At 58.8% G+C, this 21,435-nt stretch overlaps 1 protein-coding gene across 8 annotated transcripts in view; it reads right to left on the bottom strand.

Moving 5' to 3' along the window:
* The window catches only part of SAMD4A (sterile alpha motif domain containing 4A), a 66,310-nt gene that overhangs the window by 9,478 nt on the left and 35,397 nt on the right, over window positions 1–21,435 (bottom strand). For 2 of the 8 annotated variants that reach the window (XM_029078955.1, XM_029078953.1), the window contains 7 exons: window positions 16,428–16,961; window positions 10,365–10,628; window positions 5,199–5,308; window positions 4,054–4,140; window positions 3,511–3,772; window positions 1,745–1,830; window positions 322–440 (listed from right to left, as the gene is read on the bottom strand). In XM_029078955.1, the coding sequence (XP_028934788.1) occupies window positions 322–440; window positions 1,745–1,830; window positions 3,511–3,772; window positions 4,054–4,140; window positions 5,199–5,308; window positions 10,365–10,628; window positions 16,428–16,961 (1,462 nt within the window). The other 6 variants (XM_029078961.2, XM_029078960.1, XM_029078957.1 and 3 more) reach the window with 6 other exon arrangements.

The following is a 21,435-nucleotide window of genomic DNA, read 5'->3' on the forward strand; positions in this document are numbered from 1 at the left end:
CCATCGTGATTAGCTCGTATCTACCCCAGCGCTTGGTACCGGGCCTGCCCGTAGACGGGGCTTAACAATTACCATTTTTTAAAAAAAGCTGTGAAATTTCCCAGCCTTTTGCCGACATTCCTGACGTTCCAGGATGACAGAGTCAGGGCTCCGACCCTACTGGAGGCCCAAAGTCGCTGCCCAGGTGGGCCCTTTCTCCCGGTCAACTGAAACCGGGCGGTCCGGAGCTGCCTCCTACCAGCCCTCCGGGAACCCGGCCGGGGTTGCCGGGGCAACGCCCAGCATCCCGGCCCCACCCCCACCCCGGATCCCCAGACGTACTTCCTCTGCTGCCGGTATCCTGACAGGTCGAGGAGGGTTTTGCGAGGGAAGGACCGAAAAAGCTTCTGCACCTGCTGTTTCCATGACAACAATCTCTTTTTCTGGGTCTCCGTAAAAGCCTGCAGAGACAAACGTGACTCTTTTTTGGCCGGGTGGCTCGTCCCCGGGGGACGGGAAACCCGCCACCAAGATGGGGGACGGTGGAGGGGGACATCCTGGTGGAGCTGGCTCCTCCCCCACTCCCTCCCCATCACCCCCCTCACCACGCTTCCCTCCCACGGGGTCCAGGAGACGGCCCCGCCGCCCGCCCCGGGGAAGGGCAGCCGACTGTGGGCTTGATGCTGAGCCCCTCCCAAACATGCAGGGAATGTGTCCGTTCTACTGGGTTCTCCCAAGCGCTTAGTACATGGCTCCGCATACAGTAAGCGCTCAATAAATACCACTGACTGCCTGACAAGCACATTTCCAGTCAACGGGACTCCAAGATTCTCCAAACATCAATCCCCTCCTGGGGACAGGAAGCCCGTCCATCACGTCCCCCTAGTTAGGGTGGACCTCAGACCGGGACTCCCGCCGGTCCAGCCCCCACCACCTCCGACGTCGGGAGGGAGGGAGAGAATGGCCGCTGGGCTTCTGGGTCACTCCACTGGGAGTTCTGGCCCGAGCCCTGGACGGTTTGGCCGGGGAGTCAGTCAGTCGTATTTATGGAGAGCTTACTGGGTGCAGAGCACTGTACTAAGCGCTTGGGAGAGAGCGGGATAACAGTAAACAGACACATTCCCTGCCCACAACCAGCTCCCAGTCTAGAGGGACCGCCTGAGGGGATCCTGCTCCCTCAGGGCCTTTCCTGGCTCCGCTGGGCCACACTTCCTCCCTCATCTGCTGCAGGCCAAGGACCCCCGGCCCCTGAGACGGGAGACAGAGAGAGATGGAGATAGAGAGAGGGAAGAGAGAGAAGGAGAGGTGGGGGGAAGACAGGGAGGGCAGGGTGGGGAGAGAAAGAGAGAGGGAAGAGAAGGAGAGAAAGAGAGAGGGAAGAGAGGAGAAGGGAAGGGGAGAGAGAGAAGAGAGGGGAGAGAGGGAAGGAGGGAGAGACAGAGGGAGGAAAGAAAGGAGAGGGAAAGAAGGAGGGAGGGAAGGAAGGAAGGAAAGAAAGAAGGAAGGAAGAAAGGAAGGAAAGGAGGGAGGGAGGGACACTGGGGATGACCTGTCTGAACCCTCGCCCTCCACCAGTCAACGTCCCCAGCCCCACCGAAGCTCAGAAATCCAGAGGCCAGCCCGCCTCGGCGACTCGCCTCCCTTACTCGCCACCAGGCCGGGTCGGGCCGGGCCCAAGTTGCCGCTCCTAATCCCTCCTCAGAGCCGAATTCGTCACGAGCCAGAAGGCTCCTCTCCCCACACGGCGGACCCTGTCACCACTCACCTCATGAATTAGACACTTGTCTATGAGCTGCAAATAGGAGCTTATATTTTCCTCATCGGGTCTGGAGACTAAGAGCTGGGTACACACTGCAAACGAGAGGAGGGAGGAAGAGCCGGGGGGGAAAAGGAAAACCGCATGGAGCTCACGTCGGGAGCGGAAGATGAGACCGGCTATTCTAACAGAAATATGTGCTTTGGGGCGGGGGCAGTGCAGGCTAGAGGAAAGGGCACGGAACTGAGAATCGGGACACCGGGGTTCCAGCCCCAGCACTCTAACAGAGCCTGCTGGGAGACCCTGGGCAAGTCGCTTTCCCGCTCTAAGCCTCCGTTTCCTCCTCTGTAAAAAGGAAATAAGATCCTCCACCCTCTCGTCATCTTGGACGTTGCACCCCTGATGGGACAGGGATTGTCTCCGATCTGTTTGTATTTTCACTACCCTAGTGTGAAGCACAGTGCTTGGCCCTCACAAGGTGCCTAATAAAAACCATCGTAACAAAGTCTCTTGAGTTACTGGATCTTTTTTTGTCGGGTTATTTGTTAAGCGCTTACTATGTGCCAGGCTCCGTGCTAAGCGCTGGGGTAGATCCAAGCTAATCAGGTTGGCCGCAGTCCCTGTCCCCCATGGGGCTCACGGTTTATTAATCTCCATTTTCCGGATGAAGGAACTGAGGCCCAGAGAAGCAAAGTGACTTGCCCACAGTCACAGAGCAGCGGACGAGCGGCGGAGCCGGGATTAGAACCCAGGGCCTTCTGACTCCTAGGCCCGGACGCTCTCTCACAGATAGGCGATCTTGAAGAGCGATCTTTTTTCTCCTTGCCGCTAAGGACAGGGCAGTGGGCCGAAGCAGGCGGTCTCAGGGCGAAGGCTACGGGGGCAGACGCCAGCCGGAGAGCGGAACGGACATTTGGGCCGAGGTCCCCACTGCACCGGGGACCGCCCCTCCCCGGCCCGGGGTCCTGCCGGGATGCAATTAGACAGTGAGCCCCAAAACGGACGGGGACTGTGTCCGACCTAATTCACTTGGACCTTCCCCAGCGCTTAGAATAGTGTTTGACACATAGTAAGTGCTTAAAAAATACCATTTTAATAATAATAATACTTAGACTAGGAGTCCCATGTGGGACAGGGACTGTGTCCGACCTAAATCGTTTGGACCTTCCCCAGCACTTAGAACAGTGTTTGAAACATAGTAAGAGCCTAAAAATTTGCATGATAATAATAATAATACTTAGACAGTGAGCCCCATGGGGGACGGGGACTAAGTCTGACCTAATTCATTTGGACCTTTCCCAATGCTTAGAACAGTGTTTGACACACAGAAAGCGCTTAACAAAGACCAGAAAAAAAAAAAATATTCCAGGCACGTTGGACCCTCACCCGCCCCAGACCCCCAAGCCGGGCCCGGTCGGGGGGTCGGGTCCAAAGGCATGAGGCCTTCTGGGCGGGGGCTCTCGAGAGCACGGGGGCCTGTCCTGGGACTCTATTGCATCCTCCCCCCCAGGCGCCCGGTACAGTGCTCGGCCTCCAGCCGACGCTCCGTCCCGACTACAGACGCTGAAGAGGCGGCGGGGTGGGGGCCGGTCCCCGGTGACCCGGTGGTCCTGTCCCCAGAGCTTAGTCCAGTGCCCCGCACCCCGTAAGCGTTCAATAATCACCACCGACCGACGGGTGGTGCAGCGGACGGGGACTACCTGGGCAGATGGCCCTCTTGTCCGGGGGGTGGGCGGGCACCGGTTCGTCCCTCTCCCGCGGTGGCGGGGTCTCACCTTTGCCCATGACCCTGGTGAACTGCCCGGGCAGGTCCCCTTCGGCCAACGGGCTGGCCGCCGTCTCTCCCTCGCAGCCGCTCAGCTGCTGCGGTTGCCCCGGCCCCGCGACGGCGGGGGCGGCTTCCTTCCCCTCGGCGGGGCGTCGCGGCTGGGGGGCGTCTCCGGGGGGGCTCTGGGAGCCGTAGGCTTTGATGGGGGTGAGGATCATCTGGTGAAGCTCCTGCAGGGCCACGCGCAGGTTTCCGCCGTCTAGGACGTCCTGGTGGGGGGCGGGGGGGAGGGCACCCAGGGACAGCCGGGCTTAGCCGGGGGGAAGGAAGGGTCCGGCCGGCCGCTCCGGACCCTCCGCTCCCGGCCGACGCTGTCGGGCCGTACTCTCCCGAGCGCTCGGTACAGTGCTCTGCACGCAGGACGCACGCGGGAAACACCATCCATCTGGGGACCGATGGGGAGAACCGGCTTCTGGTCCCAGTTGGGGCTGGTGCCAACCGCCGCCCGGGCCCTCCGCGGGAGGGTCTGCCCACCCCCAGCCCCACTCACCCTCTCTAGGGTCTTGAGGAGGTTCTGCCTCTCTTTGAGCTTTTGGATGCTGATGACGATTTTGTGTCTCGCCCCCTTGGTGACGTTCTGCAAGCAGACGCGAGCTGGGTTAGGGCGGCGGACCCGCGGCTACTTCTGGTACTGATTTTTTGTTTTCTCATGGGGTTTCAAAGCGCTTACTACGGGCCGGGCGCTGCACTGAACGCTAGGGTAGACAGGAGCTAATCAGGTTGGAGGCAGTCTCTGTCTCACATGGGACTCCTGTCTTCATCCCCATTTTACAGATGAGGGAACTGAGACCCGGGGAGTGAAGTGACTTGCCCAAGGTCACGCATAGTAAACGGTGTCCATCTGACTCCCAGGCCCGGGCTCTATCCACTAGGCCACACTGCTTCTTGATTAACTTAAGTCCACCCGAAGGGGAAAACAACAGGGTTTCTGTTAATGTCTTTCTCCCCCTCTACCCAGGAAGCTGCTCGAGGGCAGGGATAGTGTCAACCGACCATACTGAATTGTATTCTCCCCGGTGCTCAGTACAGGGCTCTGCACAGGGTAAGCACCCGATCGATAGCACTGACTAATGGATCGATGTGACTTTTCTCCGGACTAAAAAAACCCCTGCTAAGAGGGAACACGCTGTGTTAGTGTCGAAGCTCCCTATGGGTAGAGAACGGGCAGGGATTACTCTTCTATAGGTTGTGCTTGGGAGAGTATGGTATAGTGCCTAGCATACAATTGGAATACAGTATTAGCCTTGCTTTTTTCCCCTTCGGATGGACTTAATCAAGTTAATCGGGAAGCAGCATGGCCCGATGGTTAGAGCCCGGGCCTGGGAGTCCGAAGGACCCGGGTTCGGCTCCGCCACGCGTCTGCCGTTTGACCGTCGGCGGGTCACTTCGTGAGGGATGAAGACTGTGAACTCCGCGTGGGACAGGGACCGTCTCCAACTGGATTAGCTTGTATCCGCCCCAGCGCTTCATCCTGGGAGCGATGCGTCGGTGAATTTAATGTTTGGGCTGCCGGGGACCGCGCTAATACGGTCGACGTGATTCCGGGGGCGATTTTGCCACGTCTAGGCGGGGGACCGCCCGCGAGCACCAGCCGGGGAGCTGGAGGAGCAAGCGGTGGCTAGACTGGCCCCTTACCTGAGCCTCCAGCTGGCATTCGGTGAGCGCCATCATCTCCTCATAGGTCATCTGAGAGAACAGAGCGGCGTACTTGTGCAGGCGGAGACTCTTCAACCACGCGGGGACGTCTGCCAGGTCGGAGGGCGGGAGGGGGAAGAGCAGAGAAGGAGAGAGAGAGACCGACAAAGGAGAGGGAGAGAGATGAGGAGAAAGAGGCAGGGAGACAAAGGTGGGAGACGAAAGGAGAGGGAGTGAAAAGTAGGAGAGGGACAGAGAAGTAGGAGAGTGAGAGAAGACACGGGGAGAAAGGGGAAGAAGGATAAAAGGAGAGAAAGGGAAAGGGAGAGAGAGAGGAAAGGAAGACAGATGAGGGGAAAGAGGCAAGAGAAAGGTGGGACACAAATGGAGATGGAGTGGGAAGACAGAGAAGAGATGGGGAGAAGGGGAGAGGGATAAAAGGAGACAGAACAAGGGAGAGCGGGAGAGACAAGGAGAAAGTGGGAGACAAAAGGAGAGAGTGAGAAGTAAGGCAGGGAGTGGGAGAAGACATGGGGAGAAAGGAGAAGGATACAAGGAAAGGGGGAGAGAAAGGGAATTGGAGAGAGAGGAGAATGAGGAGAGAAAGGTGGGAGACAAAAGGAGAGGGAGTGAGAAAAGACATGGGGAGAGAGGGGGAGGTTACAGGGAAAGATAGAGAGAATTGGAGAGAGAGAAGACAGATGAGGAGAAAGGCAAGGAGAGAAAGGCAGGAGACAAAAAGACATGGGGAGAAAGGGGGAGAAGGATACAAGGAAAGACAGAGAGAAATGGAGAGAGAGAGACACATAGTTTAACATCTCATTATAAAACGGCTGCCGAGAAGACATAATCTGGACCGTCCGGGGCACGACAGGCAAGGAATCAATCAACTGGGGCTATTTCTCGAACGCTTAACTATGTGCAGAGCTAAGTACTAAGTACTTGGGAGAGTACGATAGGACAGAATTAGCAGACAGGTTCCCTGCCCACGAGGAGCTTCCAGTGTAGAAGGGGAGACGGACATTCATCTGAAGGGAAGTCAGGCCTTCCCTCCGGACCTCCAACTGGTCACGAGCCTGCGGCGGGGCCCTGTCCACGCGGTGGGGGGGCGGGAGGGTGTCGGGCCGAGGTGAACCATCAACGCTTCGCCCAGGCGGAGCCGCTACCGATGAAGCACTTACACTGCGCAGGGCTCCGGGTCAAGGGTACAGGTGGAGGAAAGAAAACCCCACCGGACACAGTCCCGGCCCCACTCGGGGCTCACAATCTATCGAGGAGGAGAATTATCATCCCCGTTTTGTGGATGAGGAAGCTGAGGCCCGGAGAGAATTCCAGTGACTTGGCCGAGGTCACCCAGCGGGCCGGGGCGGGCAGAGCGGTCTCCGGTGGTGGAACGCTCCCGAGACCTTCTCCTTGACTCGACAGTCAGTCAGGGTCTGCTCAGAATCCTCCGGACTTCCCCTCCAACACACACTTTTTTTTTTTTTGTAATGGTATTTGTTAAGCGCTTACTACTGTACTAAGCGCTGGGGTGGATACTACCTAGTCAAGTTGGACACAGTCCATGTCCTCAGTCTTAATCTTCCTTTTACAGAAGTGGGCCAGAGAGGCGAAGTGACTTGCCCAAGGTCACGCAGCAGACGAAGCGGCGGAGCCAGAATTAGAACCCAGGGTCTCTGACTAGATACAAGGCCATCAGGTTGGACACAGTCCCTGTCCCACATGGGGCGCACAGTCTTAGTCCCCATTTTACAGACGAGGGAACGGAGATCCGGAGAAGTGAAGCGACACGCCCGAGGTCGCCCGGCGGACAAGCGGTGGAGCCGGGATTGGAACCCAGGTCCTTCTGACTCCCAGGCCCGGGCTCTAGCCATCGTCAAGTTGGAAGCCCCCCAAGAGTTGCCGGTTCCATTCCTGGACCTCGCCGTGATGGAGTTCAACCAGAAAAAGGGACCACTGATGCCACAGGTCTTCCACTCCATCGCCACCCCCGCGGGCTCCACCGCCACGGCGGACGGTCTTTGAAACCCATGGGGAAGTCTCGGCACTCAAGGGGAGTTCACTCGGTCAGTCCAGCCAATCGTATTTACTGAGCGCTGACTATACGCAGAGCACCGTACTAAGCGCTTGGGAGAGTTCGAAATAACAACAAACGGACACATTCCCCGCCCGCAACGAGCTGACAGTCTAGAGGGGGAGAAATATAACCGAAGAAAATATAACGGAGTTGGTAAACGAGTTCCCTGCCCTCAAAGAGTTCACATTAGAGGGGGAGACAGATGTTCAAATCAATTCAGTTCACTAGTATTTACTGAGCGCTTACTGTGTGCAGAACACTGTACTAAGCCCTTGGGAGAGGTCGATATAACAACAAACGGACACATTCCCTGCCCACAACGAGCTGACAGTCTAGAGGGGGAGACAGATATTAATGTAAATAAATGTTAGAATCCAGGCGGCCGGAACCAGGAAAGGGGAGAAGAGAGAAGGAGAGGGAGACCGAGAAACTCTCGGTGGTCCCCACCAGGTGAGAAGAGATGGAAATAGAAGCCGGGGCCCGGCTCCTCGGTTAATCTCAGAAACCAGACCCCACTGAGTCGCCGCAAGGGCGCGGCCCGCGCTCCCACAACGCGCTGCACAACCAGGCCCAGCTCCGGAAGGCCTCGGTCGGGATGGAAAGACACCGCGATTCCAGGGCCTGTCTCTCTTTCTCTTCCGACCCAGCCGCTGCCAAACGCTCCCCAGTTCCCCGGCAATGTAGAACTGAGCGTGCTCAAACGGTAATAATAATGATGGCATCTGTCAAGCGCTTACTACCTGCCCAACACCGAACCAAGCGCTGGGGTAGAAATAGTAAAAGCAGATCGGACGCCAGCCCCTGTTCCTCAACGGGCTCACGCTCCAAGATGGAGGGGGGACAGATGTTGAATCTCCATTTCTCGGAGGAAGAAACGGAGGCACAGACACTTGTCCAAGTTCCCACTGCAGGTAAGTGGAAATGCCGGGATTAGAACCCAGGTCCTCTGACTCCTCAGATGGAACTGTTTTTCTCCCAGTCCTCTGTTTCTCCACCTCACGTTCACCATGACTGCCGCCCTGATTTGCTTCCTTTATTCATCCCCTCTCCCAGCCCCACAGCACTTATGTCCATGCCTGTCATTTATCTATTTCTATTAATGCCTGCCTCTCCCGCCCTAGGCTCGTTGAGGGCAGGGAACTTATCCGTTTATTGTTACATTGTCCTCTCCCAAGCGCTCAGTACAGTGCTCTGCACACAGTAAGTGATTAATAAATAAGTAAGCGGGCCTGATTGAGGAGGAAATGAAGAGTCCCCTTCTTCGGAGGCACGGTCGACCAGTAGTAACGGCTCAGCGCCTTCCGTGGGCGCAAGCAGCGTGGCTTAGTGGATAGAGCCCGGGCCTGGGAGTCAGAAGGAGCTGGGTTCTAATCCCGACTCCTCCACTTATCCGCTGGGTGATCCTGGGCAAGATCTTCCCTTCTCTGGGCCCCTGTTACCTCATCTGGGAAATGGGGATTAAGACTGTGAGCCCCATGGGGGGACGGGGACCGCGTCCAACCTGATCAGCCTGTATCTACCCCAGCACGTAAGAACGTGCTTGGCACATACTAAGTGCTTAACAAGTACCATAATTATTATTATTGTTATTATTAATAAATAAGCCTGACCGACAGGCTCCGCCAATCAACCACCGGAGACAAACCGAACCGTGTTGGCTAACCGGAAAATGCGTAGTCCCGAAACCAACTCAAGGGGAAGAGCGAAAAATCTGCCAACCGAGCCAAAGTGGGCTGGGAACGTGTTTGTCCCGTCCTTCCCCGCTCCCTCATGAGACCGTAAACTCCCCAGGGGAGAGACTAGCGGGATTCTTCTCTGGTTTCTCCCCACGGCGCTCGGGGAGCAACGAAGGAAGAATCCGGGCCAGCGTCTCTCCGGGGAGCGCTTTCGATGAAAACAGAGCCGGCTCGGGCCTCTCGCGGCCCGAGGAAATGTTGTCCCAGGAAGATGAGATGCTGTCCAACGCTTCTCATCCGCCACCTAGGCCCCAGGCCTGTTGAGAGGCAGCTCGTTCCGGTCGTGTTTCCCCCCTCCTCGAGAACCTCCAGCGGTCGCCCGTGGGGCCCCACGCTGCGGTCGCAGTGTCCCGAGCGCTCAGCACAGAGGTCCGCGCGGCCAGGACGGAGCCCTACGCCGCTAGTGAGCGCTCAGTAGATCTCACCTTCAGGGGAGATGCAGCACGGACGAGGCTGGAGGACGGTTCTAGGTCAGAGCGGAGAGGCGGAAGGGGCCGCGGGTGAAGACAGATTCCCCCAACCAGCCAGCCATTACGAACGGACCTGGATTGGGCGTTTTTTGTTTTTTTTTATGGAACTCGTTAAGCGCTTACTACGTGCCAGGCATTGTACTAAGCGCTGGGGTAGATACAAGCTAATCGGGTTGGACACAGTCCCTGTCCCACACGGGGTTCGCAGTCTTCATCCCCATTATCCAGACGAGGTAACGGAGGCCCAGAGAAGTGAAGTGACTTGCTCAAGGTCACACAGCAGACAAGGGGAGGGGGGCAGGATTAGAACCCAGGTCCTTCTGATTCCCAGGCCCGGGCTCTATCCACCAGGACGTGCTGCTTATTGAGCTCTTCCTGTTTGCAGAGCACAGCATCAAGCCCTCGGGAGAGTACGGTGAAAACCGTTGGTAGGCACGATCCCTGTCCACACGGAAAATAACGACGATGATGATAAATTGTGGCATCTGTAAAGCGCTTATTCTGTGCCAAGCACTGTAGTAAGCGCTGGGGAAGAGACAAGATCATCGCAGGCTAAGTAGGAAGGAGAGATCTCGAATCCCCATTTTCCGGACGAGGTAACCGAGGCCCGGAAGAGCCAAGTGCCTCGCCCCCGGCCCCCCCCCGCAGCCCAGCGGCGGAGCCGAGACCAGAACCCGGGTCCCCTGCCGCCCAGCCCCCTCTCCTCAGGCCGGGTCTCGGCGGCTCCATCCAGACGCCCTCCAGTTTGCCCCCGGGGGGACTGGGGAGACCGTGGGAGTCTTGGGGTGCGGGGGTGGATGACCTCTGACCTCGCACCTGCCTCCCTCTCTAGAAGCCAACGGGGGGACTCTCCCCTCCCCGGGGACCTCAGCGACCAACTCACCTTTCATCCCACTACCTTCTTCTCGGAATGTGTTAGGCCCGCGGGTCTGATCTTCTGCGTGTTCGCTCCCGCCACTTCCCGAAGAGGCTACACTGCTTTGTGGAGACAGGGGGGCGTGATCGGGAGGGGTGCACTGAGATCCTCTGCCTCGCAAATCCTCATGAGACATCCATCCGTGGCCTAGAGGCTGGTTTGGCCCGTTCGTGGGTGGGGTAAGGGACACAGAACGTTTCAAAGGGCTGTGGTGTGCCTGGCCCGAGAGAACTGAAAGAACAAAACAAAACAAAAATAAAAATAAAAAAATAAGAGGAGACAGGTTATTTCCCTCCCCCGTGGAGTCTCGGGGTGTTGGAGCGCCCCGCCGGCGTCACCGGGGGGGCCCTTCTCCGGGCGTGGGGGCGGCGGGAGGGCCGCGGCCTAGCCGAAAAGTCTCTGCCGGCCTTAGTCGGGCAGAAAAAAGAATAGAATTCGGAATCCTCAGCCTCCCCGTCCACCTGGCGTCCATTTTCGGCTGGGTGAGGGAAGGGGAGTCCATGGGGGGACGGGGGGACGGAAGGATCAGGGGGATTCCCCAGCCTCCGATCCGGCGTCCAATTTTACCCGGAGAGGTAGTCCAGTGGAAAAAAAGGGAAGGGGCCCAGCGTCGGGAGCGTCGACGAAGTCCGGTCAGACGGCCTCGCGAATTAGCTGCCGGCCCAAAAGGTCGGGCCAGTGGGAAAGGCCGGCCGCTAAGGAATCGCCAGCGAAACCCGGGCCAGGAGATATAAGGCGTCTTGGAGCCTTTTCCTCTCCCCTCAGGTGGGCGGCCCGAGGTGTCCAGGGCCGCCCCTCAGGGCCTCAGGGAAGGGAGTGTCTCTCTATCTGTTGCCGAATTGTACTTTCCAAGGGCTTAGTACAGTGCTCTGCACATAGTAAGCGCTCAATAAATACTACCGAACGAATGAGCGGGGGACTCGGCCGGAAGTGCGTGCTGGGAAGCTGTCACGCGTTCGGGGTCACCAGGGACCCCCGAGGAGAGCCTCCCCCTCCTCTGGGGTCCCCTCCTAACTGTTGGCCCGGCAGCGGGGACTGTTCCGAGCGTGGCCTGACGGTTAGAGACCGGGCCTGGGAGTCCGAAGATCTGCGTTCCAATCCCGCCTCCGCCACCTGCCTGCTGAGTGACCGTGGGGAAGTCACTTCACTTCTCTAGGCCTCCGTTGGCTCGTCGGTAAAACGGGGGTGAAACTCACGTTCTCCCGTCCCGCTTGGGACGGCGAGCCCCGCGTGGGGCGGGGACTGTGTCCGGCTGGATTAACTTGTATTTACTCGAGTGCTTGGCACATAGTCGGCGCTTGACAAATACCACGATTATTGATATCAGTATTATTACCCCTGTTTTCCATCTCACGGGGCAGAGAGGCAGCGTGGCCTAGCGGAAAGAGCCCGGGCGTCGGAAGGCCTGGCTTCTGAGCCCGGCTCCGCCGCTTGTCTGCTGTGTGACCTTGGGCAGGTCACTTCACTTCTCTCTGTGCCTCAGTTACTTCGTCTGCAGAATGAAGATTAAGACCGTGATCGCCGAGTGGGACGCGGACCCCGTGCAACCCCGTTACCTCGTATCTGCCCCTGCGCTTTATACAGTGCTTGGCACTTAGTGTTTAACCAAGAAAAAAATAAAATAGACGGCACTGCTCCGAACTCCCAAGCGCTTAGCGTAGCGCTTTGCACACGGTAAGCGCTCGATGAATCCGACGATGAATGAATGAACAAGGCGCCGCCGTGATGGGCGAGCCGACACTGGACGATCCTGGACCGGGCACAGGAAGGGATGGTGCCCAGAGGCACGTGGCTTAGATTTGAATTCCAGAAGGCGCTAGAAGGAGCACTGAGGGGAGCACTGAGAGGAGCACTGAGGACAGCAACGAAAGGAGCACCGAGGCCACAGTCTCCATCCTTCCAGAACGGACAGACCCGCCTTTTCTTTTTTAATTTCGCGACGTCCTCTGCCGTCCCCAGGCCAGGGAATCGGCCGGAGGTTCCGATTTCCCGGCTCGGGTAGGATGTCCAGAGGCCCAGCCGGGAGCCCGTCTCAGTCTTAGCTCTCCCTGCCCGAGTCGACCCTACCCATCCTACCACGTTTCCGTCTTCTCCGGCCTCCTGGGATCCCGTCGACGCACTGATGCGGGGCGGAACTGAGAGACGGAGGGCGGGGAGGCAAGTCGAGGAGGGGGAGGATCGGAAAGATACCCCAGCTCGGGGAAAACCCAAGACGCTCAGCTCCGCCCCAGCGTCTGCTCTACCGACACGTTTCATTTACAGCACGGTTAGAGTAGCCGTAGGACCGGAAAGTCCTCGAGGGCAGGGCTCGGGCCTGTTTCGAACGCCCCGGGCGCCTGGATGGCGCCCGGGTGGCACGAAGGCGGAGGGCGAGGGGTTCAGGGGTGTGGCTATCAGGGTCGGGGGGTCGGGGTCCCCCTTAGAGAAAGCCGTGTAGCCGAGGGAGGAGGAAGAGAAACTGGGGAGCAACCCAGCCTAGTGGCTAGAGCCCGGGCCTGGGAGTCAGGAGGACCCGGGTTCCAATCCCGGCTCCGCCACCTGCCCGCTGCGTGACCTCGGGCAAGTCGCTCCACTTCTCTGGGCCTCAGTTACCTCATCTGGAAAATGGGGATGGAGACCGCGAACCCCACGGGGGGACGGACCTGCGTCCGACCCGATTTGCTCGTATCCACCCTGGCGCTTAGTACGGTGCCTGGCGCATAGTAAGCGCTTAAGAGATCCCACAGTGATTGTTATTACAGAGTAAGCGCTTAAGAAACCCCACAATTATTATCATTACATAGTAAGCGCTTAAGAAATACAATCACTACCACTATTATTATTATTATTGTTATTTTATTTGGACTTTCCAAGCGCTTAGGGTGTGAACCGTAGCCCGCTGGCGCTTAGTAAGTCCTCTTTCCCCTCCTCTTCCTCGCTGACTTCTGGCCCCGGCTCCGGGGTCTCCCTACCCGGGGCCGAGAAGCACCCCTCTCCCCCCCGGCCTCGCCCGGGGGGCAGACGCTTGCCAACAGTGATGCCAGGCGGATCGCCCAGTTAGAAGCGGGGGCGCGATCCTGGGGGGAGAGTGCGAGGAGCTGGAGGGATGGGGGAGATGTCTCTCCCCCACCAACACCGCCGGCGCAAAGCAGACCCCCCCCCCTCCCCGACGAGCCCTCGGCCACCCGCCGTCACGGCGCGGATCAATCCCCTTCTGCGGCGTGGGACTCATCCCATGGCAAAATCCACTTTGAGGGAGAGACATCTAGAAGTCAAAGCCACGGGGGGGGGGGTCTCTCTCGCGACTGCCCGCTTCCCAGAGCCCGGGGGGTCGGAGGACCTGGGTTCCGATCCCCCTTCCGTCACTTCTCTGCTGTGTGTCCCCGGCCAAGTCGTTTCACTTCCCTCACCTGCTGAACGGGGATTAAATCCCCCTTCTCCGAAGGAACGTGGTTCAGTGGCTAGAGCCCGGGCCTGGGAGTCGGAAGGTCACGGGTTCTAATCCCGGCTCCGCCACCCGTCCGCTGTGTGGCCTCGGGCGAGTCGCTTCACTTCCCTGGGCCCGTCACCTCATCCGTAACACGGGGATTAAGCGTGTGAGCCCTGTGTGGGACAGGGACTGGGTCCGACCTGCCTACCTTGTATCTACCCCAGCGCTTAGACCAGTGCTTGGCACGTAGTGAGCGCTTACCAAGTACTATACCGATAATTATTATCATCATTACGTTGACCTATTTGGACTCCCGATTATCTAACGCTCACGCTTCCTTTCCCGAGCGCTTAGCACAGCGTGCGGTGCAGCCAATTGGAGTTCAGTGATTCCTCTTCCTCGAAGTTTTGCGTCTGACCCGATTATCTCCTACCGCCCTAGCAGTTATTGCCGCGCTTGGCCGATACCCCCACATTATGACGATCGGCGTTACTCTTATTATTTTTATCAAGGCGCGCGGGGCAAGATGGGACCCTTCAGAGCGCCCTCCCCCAGCCCCCGCTTCTGAACGGAGCGGTCTGACGGCCCGCCCGGCCCCCCGGCCCCCCGTCGGACTGAAATGGCCACCCCGGGCCCCCACCTCCGCCCGGAGGGGCAGAGGGAAGGGAGTGAGAAGCGGCGCGGCCTAGCGCGGAGAGGCCGGGGTCTGGGAGTCGGAAGGACCTGGGTTCTAATCCCCGGCTCCCCCCACTCATCTGCTGGGGCAGGTCGCTTCACTTCTCTGGGCCTCCGTTCCCTCATCTGGAAAATGGGGATGAAGGCGGTGAGCCCTACGTGGGACAGGGACTGCATCCAACCTGATTCGCTCGTATCCGCCCCCAGAGCTTAGGACAGCGCCTGACACATAGTAAGCGCTTAATAAATACCATAATTATCATTATTATTACCTGATTATCTCGAATCTAACCCACCATTTCCTACAGTGTTTGTTACTTACTAAGCCACGATTATTATTAAGCACCTGGAACAAAGTTCTGCCTATGGGAGCTGGGGAGGGTGGGGTCCAGTAGAGCCCTCTGCATCCAGTGGGGGTCCAGAACGTTATTCTACACTCAGTAGATGCCCGGCACAGAGTTCCGCACCCAGGGGCGCGTCCAGCACAGGCCCCGGAATTCCCTTAAGGCATAAAAGGGTACGATGATCTTGGCGGGGCGCGGGGGTCGGCAACACGCAACCCCGTCCCAGTTACCCAGCTGCTCCTGAATCCATGCGGGATCTTTCGCTAGAGGTTGCCCGCATCCACGGCAAAGGCCTGGGGAATCCCAGCACCCCCGGCACCCCGAAATACGCAGGGGGTCCGGCCAGAGCTTCTTGCCACCACGCCTGTGATCTAATGGGGGAGAGTGGCGGCGGGGACTAGAGGGGGAAGCGGGAAGACAAGACGCGGGGTGGCCCGCTGCAGCCTCTCAGAAGCCCGCAGGGTCGGGCGGCTCGACGGGATCCGGGGGCCGGAGCGCCAAGTCACGGCGGACGCTCATGAGGGTCCCCGGGGAACGCTTACACCGTGGATGCTTACACCATGTCTTCTCACTTCCCGGCTGCCTACACACACCCACACGCCCACACACTGCCTGGGAATCGGAATGATAATAATAGTAATGGTATTTTCTAAGCGCTTACTATGTGCTAGGTACTGTACTAGGTGCTGGGGTGGATACAAGCAAGTCAGGTTGGACACTGCCCTGTGTGGGTCTCACGGTCTCAATCCCCATTCTCCAGATGAGGGAACTGAGGCCCAGAGAAGGACCCGGGTTCCAATCCCGGCTCCGCCGCACGTCCGCTGCGTGACCTTGGGCGGGTCACTTCACTTCTCCGGTCCTCAGGTCCCTCATCTGCCAAACGGGGATGAGGACTGGGAGCCCCACGTGGGCTAGGAGATGTGTCCAACCTGAATCACTCATCCACCCCTGCGCTCAGAACAGTGCTCCGCACGAAGTAAGCGCTGAACAAGTACCCTGATTATTATGGTGATTATGATTATTATCATTTTCACACACCCCTGCCCCGAGACGCCACGGTCGACAAAAAGGGCCCTGGTTGCTCTCTCTCTCACATACACACACACACACTCACACACCTCTGCCCCAAGATGCCACAATCGACAAAAAGGCGCCGATCTCTGTCTCTCTGTCTCTCCATCTCTCTCCCTCTCTCCCACAGATACACATACACACTCCCAGACGTCACAACCGACCACCGGGGTTCCGATCCAGCAGTGACGGTGCCGGCCGGTCTAAAGAGGAAGCGGCAGACCCGCTCCTCTCTTCCCCCGAGCCCGAGGCCTTGCCCCCCCGGGTTTCCGGGGGGGTTCGTTCGTTCATTCGGTCGTACACCGAGCGCTCACCGCGTGCGAATCACCGCACGTAGCGCTCGGGGCGGGAAGGGGGGCAGGGCCCAGGGTCCGACCCCCGCGACCGCGGGGAACGTCTGCCGGGAAAACCACGGCCGGGAACGTCCGGCGAGGGGAGGCCGGGGGACCCGCCGGGAAGGGGCCGGGCCGGGGAGCCGCCTCCGCCCGCCCACCCCGCCCTCGCCCCGTCCCCCCCGGGCCGCCGACTCACTGGTGCCGGTGCCGACGGCGTCGATGGTGGCGGGGACGGACGAGGAAGAGTAGAGGGCCCCGCCGTGGCCGTCCTCGCAGGCCGGGCCCCGGTCCCGCCAGCCGGACGGGCCGAGGCAGATCCCCGAGTCGCGCGAGTCCCGCCAGCCGTTGGCCCGGTCGTCCGAGTTCTGCCGCTGGTGGTGGTGGTGGTGGTGGTAATGGGCGGGGGTCCGGCCGGGGGCCTGGCCGGGGTCGGCCGAGTCCGAGCGGGGCCGGGGCGGGCCGCCGGCCCGGTCCTCCAGGTGGTTGAGCCACAGGGCCAGGGCGCTGCGGTCTTCCAGGGAGGTGGCCGGGTGGATGAGGGCGTAGGACAGCAGCTGGCGGCTCTGCTCCACGTGCTGGTTGTGCTCGATGGAGTGCACCAGCACCATGGGGAGCAGTTTCATGTACTCCGCTTTGGCCTCCAGGTTGCCCGGCTTCAGCAGGGGCAGGTGAGACAGCAACAGGCAGATGACTTTATCCTTCGACTCCCGCTGCCATTGGTTAATGATTCCTGCGGAGGAAAACAGGAGGCGGTCAGCAAACGGCCCCCGGGCCCGGTGAACGGCCGGACGGTCACCCGGACGGTCGCCGGGCGGCGGGGAGGGACGCGGCGGCGTTTCGGGGCGGGGGGCTTCGAGTGCCCCCCCCCCCCCCCCGGGCCAGGCCCGCGCCGGCAACGGGAAGCGACGGCATCGACGGCGTTCGGTGGGCGCCTCCCGCGGGGCCGGCGCTCTCCTAAGCGCCGGGGCCGATACGAGGCGATCGGGCTGTCCCACCCGGGGCTCCCGGTCTTCACCCCCGTTTTCGGACGGGGGAACCGAGGCACAAGGGGAGCGAAGCGACTTGCCCCGAGTCACACAGCTGATAGGCGGCGCGGCCGGGACGCGGACCCTCGACCCCTGACTCCCGAGGCCGACCTCTTGCCCTTAAGCCACGCTGCTTCTCTGTGAGTCTGTGGTATCGTCATAATAATTATGGGCCTGGCCGAGCGCTTACTATGTGCCAAGCACTGTTTTAAGCACTGGGGTAGATACGAGGTGATCAGGTTGTCCCACGTGGGGCTCACGGTCTGAATCCCCATCTTACAGACTCTGTAAATCCAAATCTGTAATCAGAATCTGTGTAACGGAGGCACAGGGAAGTGAAGCGACTTGCCCAAAGTCACACGGCCGATAAGCGGCGGGGCCGGGACTCGAACCCACGACCTCTGACTCCCGAGCCCGGGCTCTATCCACTGTGCCGTGCTGCTTCTAACCGTGGAGGTAGATACAAGGTTGGACGCGGTCCCTGTCCCCCATGGGGCTCACAGCCTTCAGCCCCATTTTACAGAGGAGGGACTTGAGGGCCAGAGACGTCAAATGACTTGCCCAAGGTCACACGCTAGACATGTGGCAGGGCTGGGGTTGGAACTCGCTTCCTTCCGACTCCCAGGCCCGTGCCCTACCCACTCTACGAAGCGCTTAATGATAATAATAATTGTGGTATCTATTAAGCGCTTATTATGTGCTAGGCACTGTACTAAGCGTTTGGGAGAGTAGGCTCTAACAGAGGGGGTAGATGGATTCCCTGCTCGCAATTCATCATTCACTCAATGGTATTTATCGAGTGCTTACTATGTGCAGAGCGCCGTGTGCCCGTTCTCCCTCGATCCATCAATCGATCGATCAATGGTATTTTTTGAGCGCTCACTATACGCAGAGCACTGTACTGAGCTCTTGGGAGAGTACTCCCTCCATAAGCCCCAGGTGGGACGGGGACCGTGCCCGACCCGGTCCTCCCCGGCGCTCGGTGGAGGGCTCGGCCCCGAGTTGGCGCTCACCAAATAGCACGGCTAGGAGACGTGGAACCAGACGGTCACCTGCGGGGACGGGATGCCGGAGGCCGAGGGAGCCGATGGGGAGGCGGGAAGCCGCCGGAGCAGATCTCGGGGCTCGGGAGTCGTGGGGGCCCGGGTCCCCGGGGGTCGGACGTACCGGACGTACCCCTGCTGACCCAGACGGACGGTGAAATCCCCCTCGGCCGACGGGGGTCGTAGCGGAAGGGGACCCCTCCGCCCCGTCCCTCTCTCCGCCTCGTCCTCCCCTCTCCCTGGATCCTGCGGGGGTCCCCCCCGCCCCCCAGACCGCTCCTCATTGTTGGGTCGCAGCACTGTGATGTCACTGTGATTCGAATCCTGGGTTCGAATCCCCGCCACGTGTCTGCTGGGCGAGTCACTTCGCTGGGCCTCTGTTCCCTCATCTGGAAAAGGGGGATTCGATACCTGTTCTCCTCATTCACGCCTTCACTCATTCGATCGTATTGAGCACTCACTGTGCGCAGAGCGCTGTACTAGACGCTTGGGAGAGTACGGTACAACAATCAACGGACGGAGTCCCTTGCTATAACGAGTTTTCAGCCCCTTCTATCCAGACCGAGACCCCCTGATTAACTTGTATCTACTTCAGCGATTATCGCGTAGAAGGAGCTCAACAAAACCACGATTATGATTACTAGCGTTACTGCGCGATACCTTAGCGACCCCAATTTATCCATCTCCTCGCTGGAAGTGGCGGCTATTTCATACACACCTTAATAATAACGGTAGTAATTACGATACTTGTTACGCGCTTACTATGCGCCAGGCACCGTTCTAAGCGCTGGGGTGGATACAAGTTAATCAGGTTGGACACGGTCCCTGTCTCCCACGGGGCTCACGGTCTTAATCCCCGTTTTCCAGATGAGGTAACTGAGGCCCAGAGAAGTGAAGTGACTTGTCCAAGGTCACGGAGCAGACACGTGTTGGGATTAGCACGATTGAGCGAAAGTTTAGGCGGGTGTGTTTGTGTGGGTGTAAACTGGATTGAGTGCGTGTCCCTTGGGTGCTGTTGCGTTGGCTTCTGGGAGGGAACTGGATTGAACACGTGTGTGTGTATGTGTGGAGTCCTTCTGACTCCCAGGCCTGGGATCTAGCCACTAAGCCCCGCTGCTTTCCACTTGGCCATCTCGTCAGGTCGCATGGAGAAGGAGGGCACCCAGACCGACAATATCGACTAAATCTGTTGTACTGGACTCCCCCAGGTCCTCAGTACAGTGTTCTGCAAACAGTAAGTGCTTCTTAGTTACCATTTATGGACTGATTGCTCCTCATAGAGCCAGCACTCGATAAACACCATTGATGGATCGATTGCATACAGGGAGCGCTCAAAAAATACCATCGATGGCCTGATTGCTCCGCATACAGTGAGGGCTCAATAAAAATCTCTGATGGATTGATTGCGCTGCATACAGTGAGCGCTCAACAAATACCACAGATTGATCACGGATACCCACCGTCACAGATGGGGAAGTGACACCCCGAGACCTCGGGGTTGAAGGCGGGACCAGGACTGCTCCCGACCCACCTGACCAGCTTGTATCTACCCCAGCGCTCAGTACAGTGCCTGGGCCACAGTAAGCGCTTACCGAAGACCGTAAGAAAATCAACTAAAAAAGAACCCGTCGGCGGGTCCCGTTCCCCGGTGGAAAACCAGCCTTTTTGGGCGTTGCAGTGAATCGGGCAGAACTTTCTTTTCCGGAGGTCCCGGCCCGTCGACTCTGCCCTCGCTGCGGACTCTCCCGAGCGCTCAGTGCTCCGCGCACGGCAAGCGCTCGATCGATACGACCTAACGAATAACACGATCCGTCCCCCGACTTGAGGCCCTCCGACTGGCCAGAGGAAAGCATCCCTTCCTCCCTTCCGCCGGCAATATCCTCCTTTCGGGGTGGCCGGTTCAAGCCCGGCTGGAGTCGGATTGAAGTTTTCCGCTCTCTCTCTCCCCGTCTGGCGGTGGAAAAACACCCGGAGACAAAAACAAAAACAGTACCGGCCCCGGATTCCAACCAAGTGACACGGGGCTGGAAAAACGCGATGAGTCAGGGGCGAACGCAATCGAGGGCGGGGGGCTGCACGAGGCCCTGGCTTCGACATCAAAGGGGTGCGGTGATGTCACCCCCCCCCGTTAAGGCCGCCTCGGGCTCCACTGCGGAAGGGGTCGCCTCGGCTACGCTCGCCCCGTCCGCAACACCCACCCACCCACGCAACCCTGTCCCCCCGAGGGATCCAAGATATCCCTGCTTCGGGACACACAGACACGCACACACACTCTCCCCCTCGAGAAATCCAAGATTTCCATCATCTACGGTATTTACCGAGCACTTACTACGTGCAGAGCACCGTCCTAAGGACTCGGGAGGGTACGACCTGATCAGGTCTTCGGCGCTTAGGACAGTGCTTGGCACGGAGTAAGCGCTTAACGAGCACCGTAATTACTGTTACAGTTATTATTGCAAGAGAAATCACAAGAGAAATGATCACACAAACACCCCCAAGCCACTTGGCGCACACATTCTCATTCAATCCCGTTCCTCCTCCGAAACACATCCGCCCCGCACCCCACGCCCTTCCTCAATCCAGTTCCTCTACGAACACATATCAAATCCAACTCTCTCTCTTATCTCGCATACCCACATACAATCCAGCGCACGCGCAACCCCCACCCCCCAAAATCAATCCCTCAGTGGTATTTATGGAGCATTTCCTGCAGGCAGAGCACTGTTCTAAGCACTGGGAGAGTAAGGTAGAGAGGCGGTTGGGATGATCCCGGCTTTCCAGGAGTTTATAATCCAGTTTATGTAGGCTAACCTCAATTTCCACTCGGCGGATCCAGTTTACACACACATACAATCACACACTCCATCCACTTTCCACACACACACACAAGCACACACTCCAGTCACTTTCCACGCACACACTCTCCATCCACGTGCCGCGCACACCCACTCCATCCTCTTTCCACACACACGTTCCATCTACTTTTCACGCACCCACACTCCGTCCACTTTCCACACACACACACAGACACACACTCCATCCACATGCCACACACACACTCCATCCACTTTCCACACACGCTTCCACACATACACACACACGTGTTCAATCCAGTTCCCTCCCAGAAGCCAACGCA

The sequence above is a fragment of the Ornithorhynchus anatinus genome, chromosome 14, assembly GCF_004115215.2.
Source record: "Ornithorhynchus anatinus isolate Pmale09 chromosome 14, mOrnAna1.pri.v4, whole genome shotgun sequence".
NCBI classification, from domain to species: Eukaryota; Metazoa; Chordata; class Mammalia; order Monotremata; family Ornithorhynchidae; genus Ornithorhynchus; species Ornithorhynchus anatinus.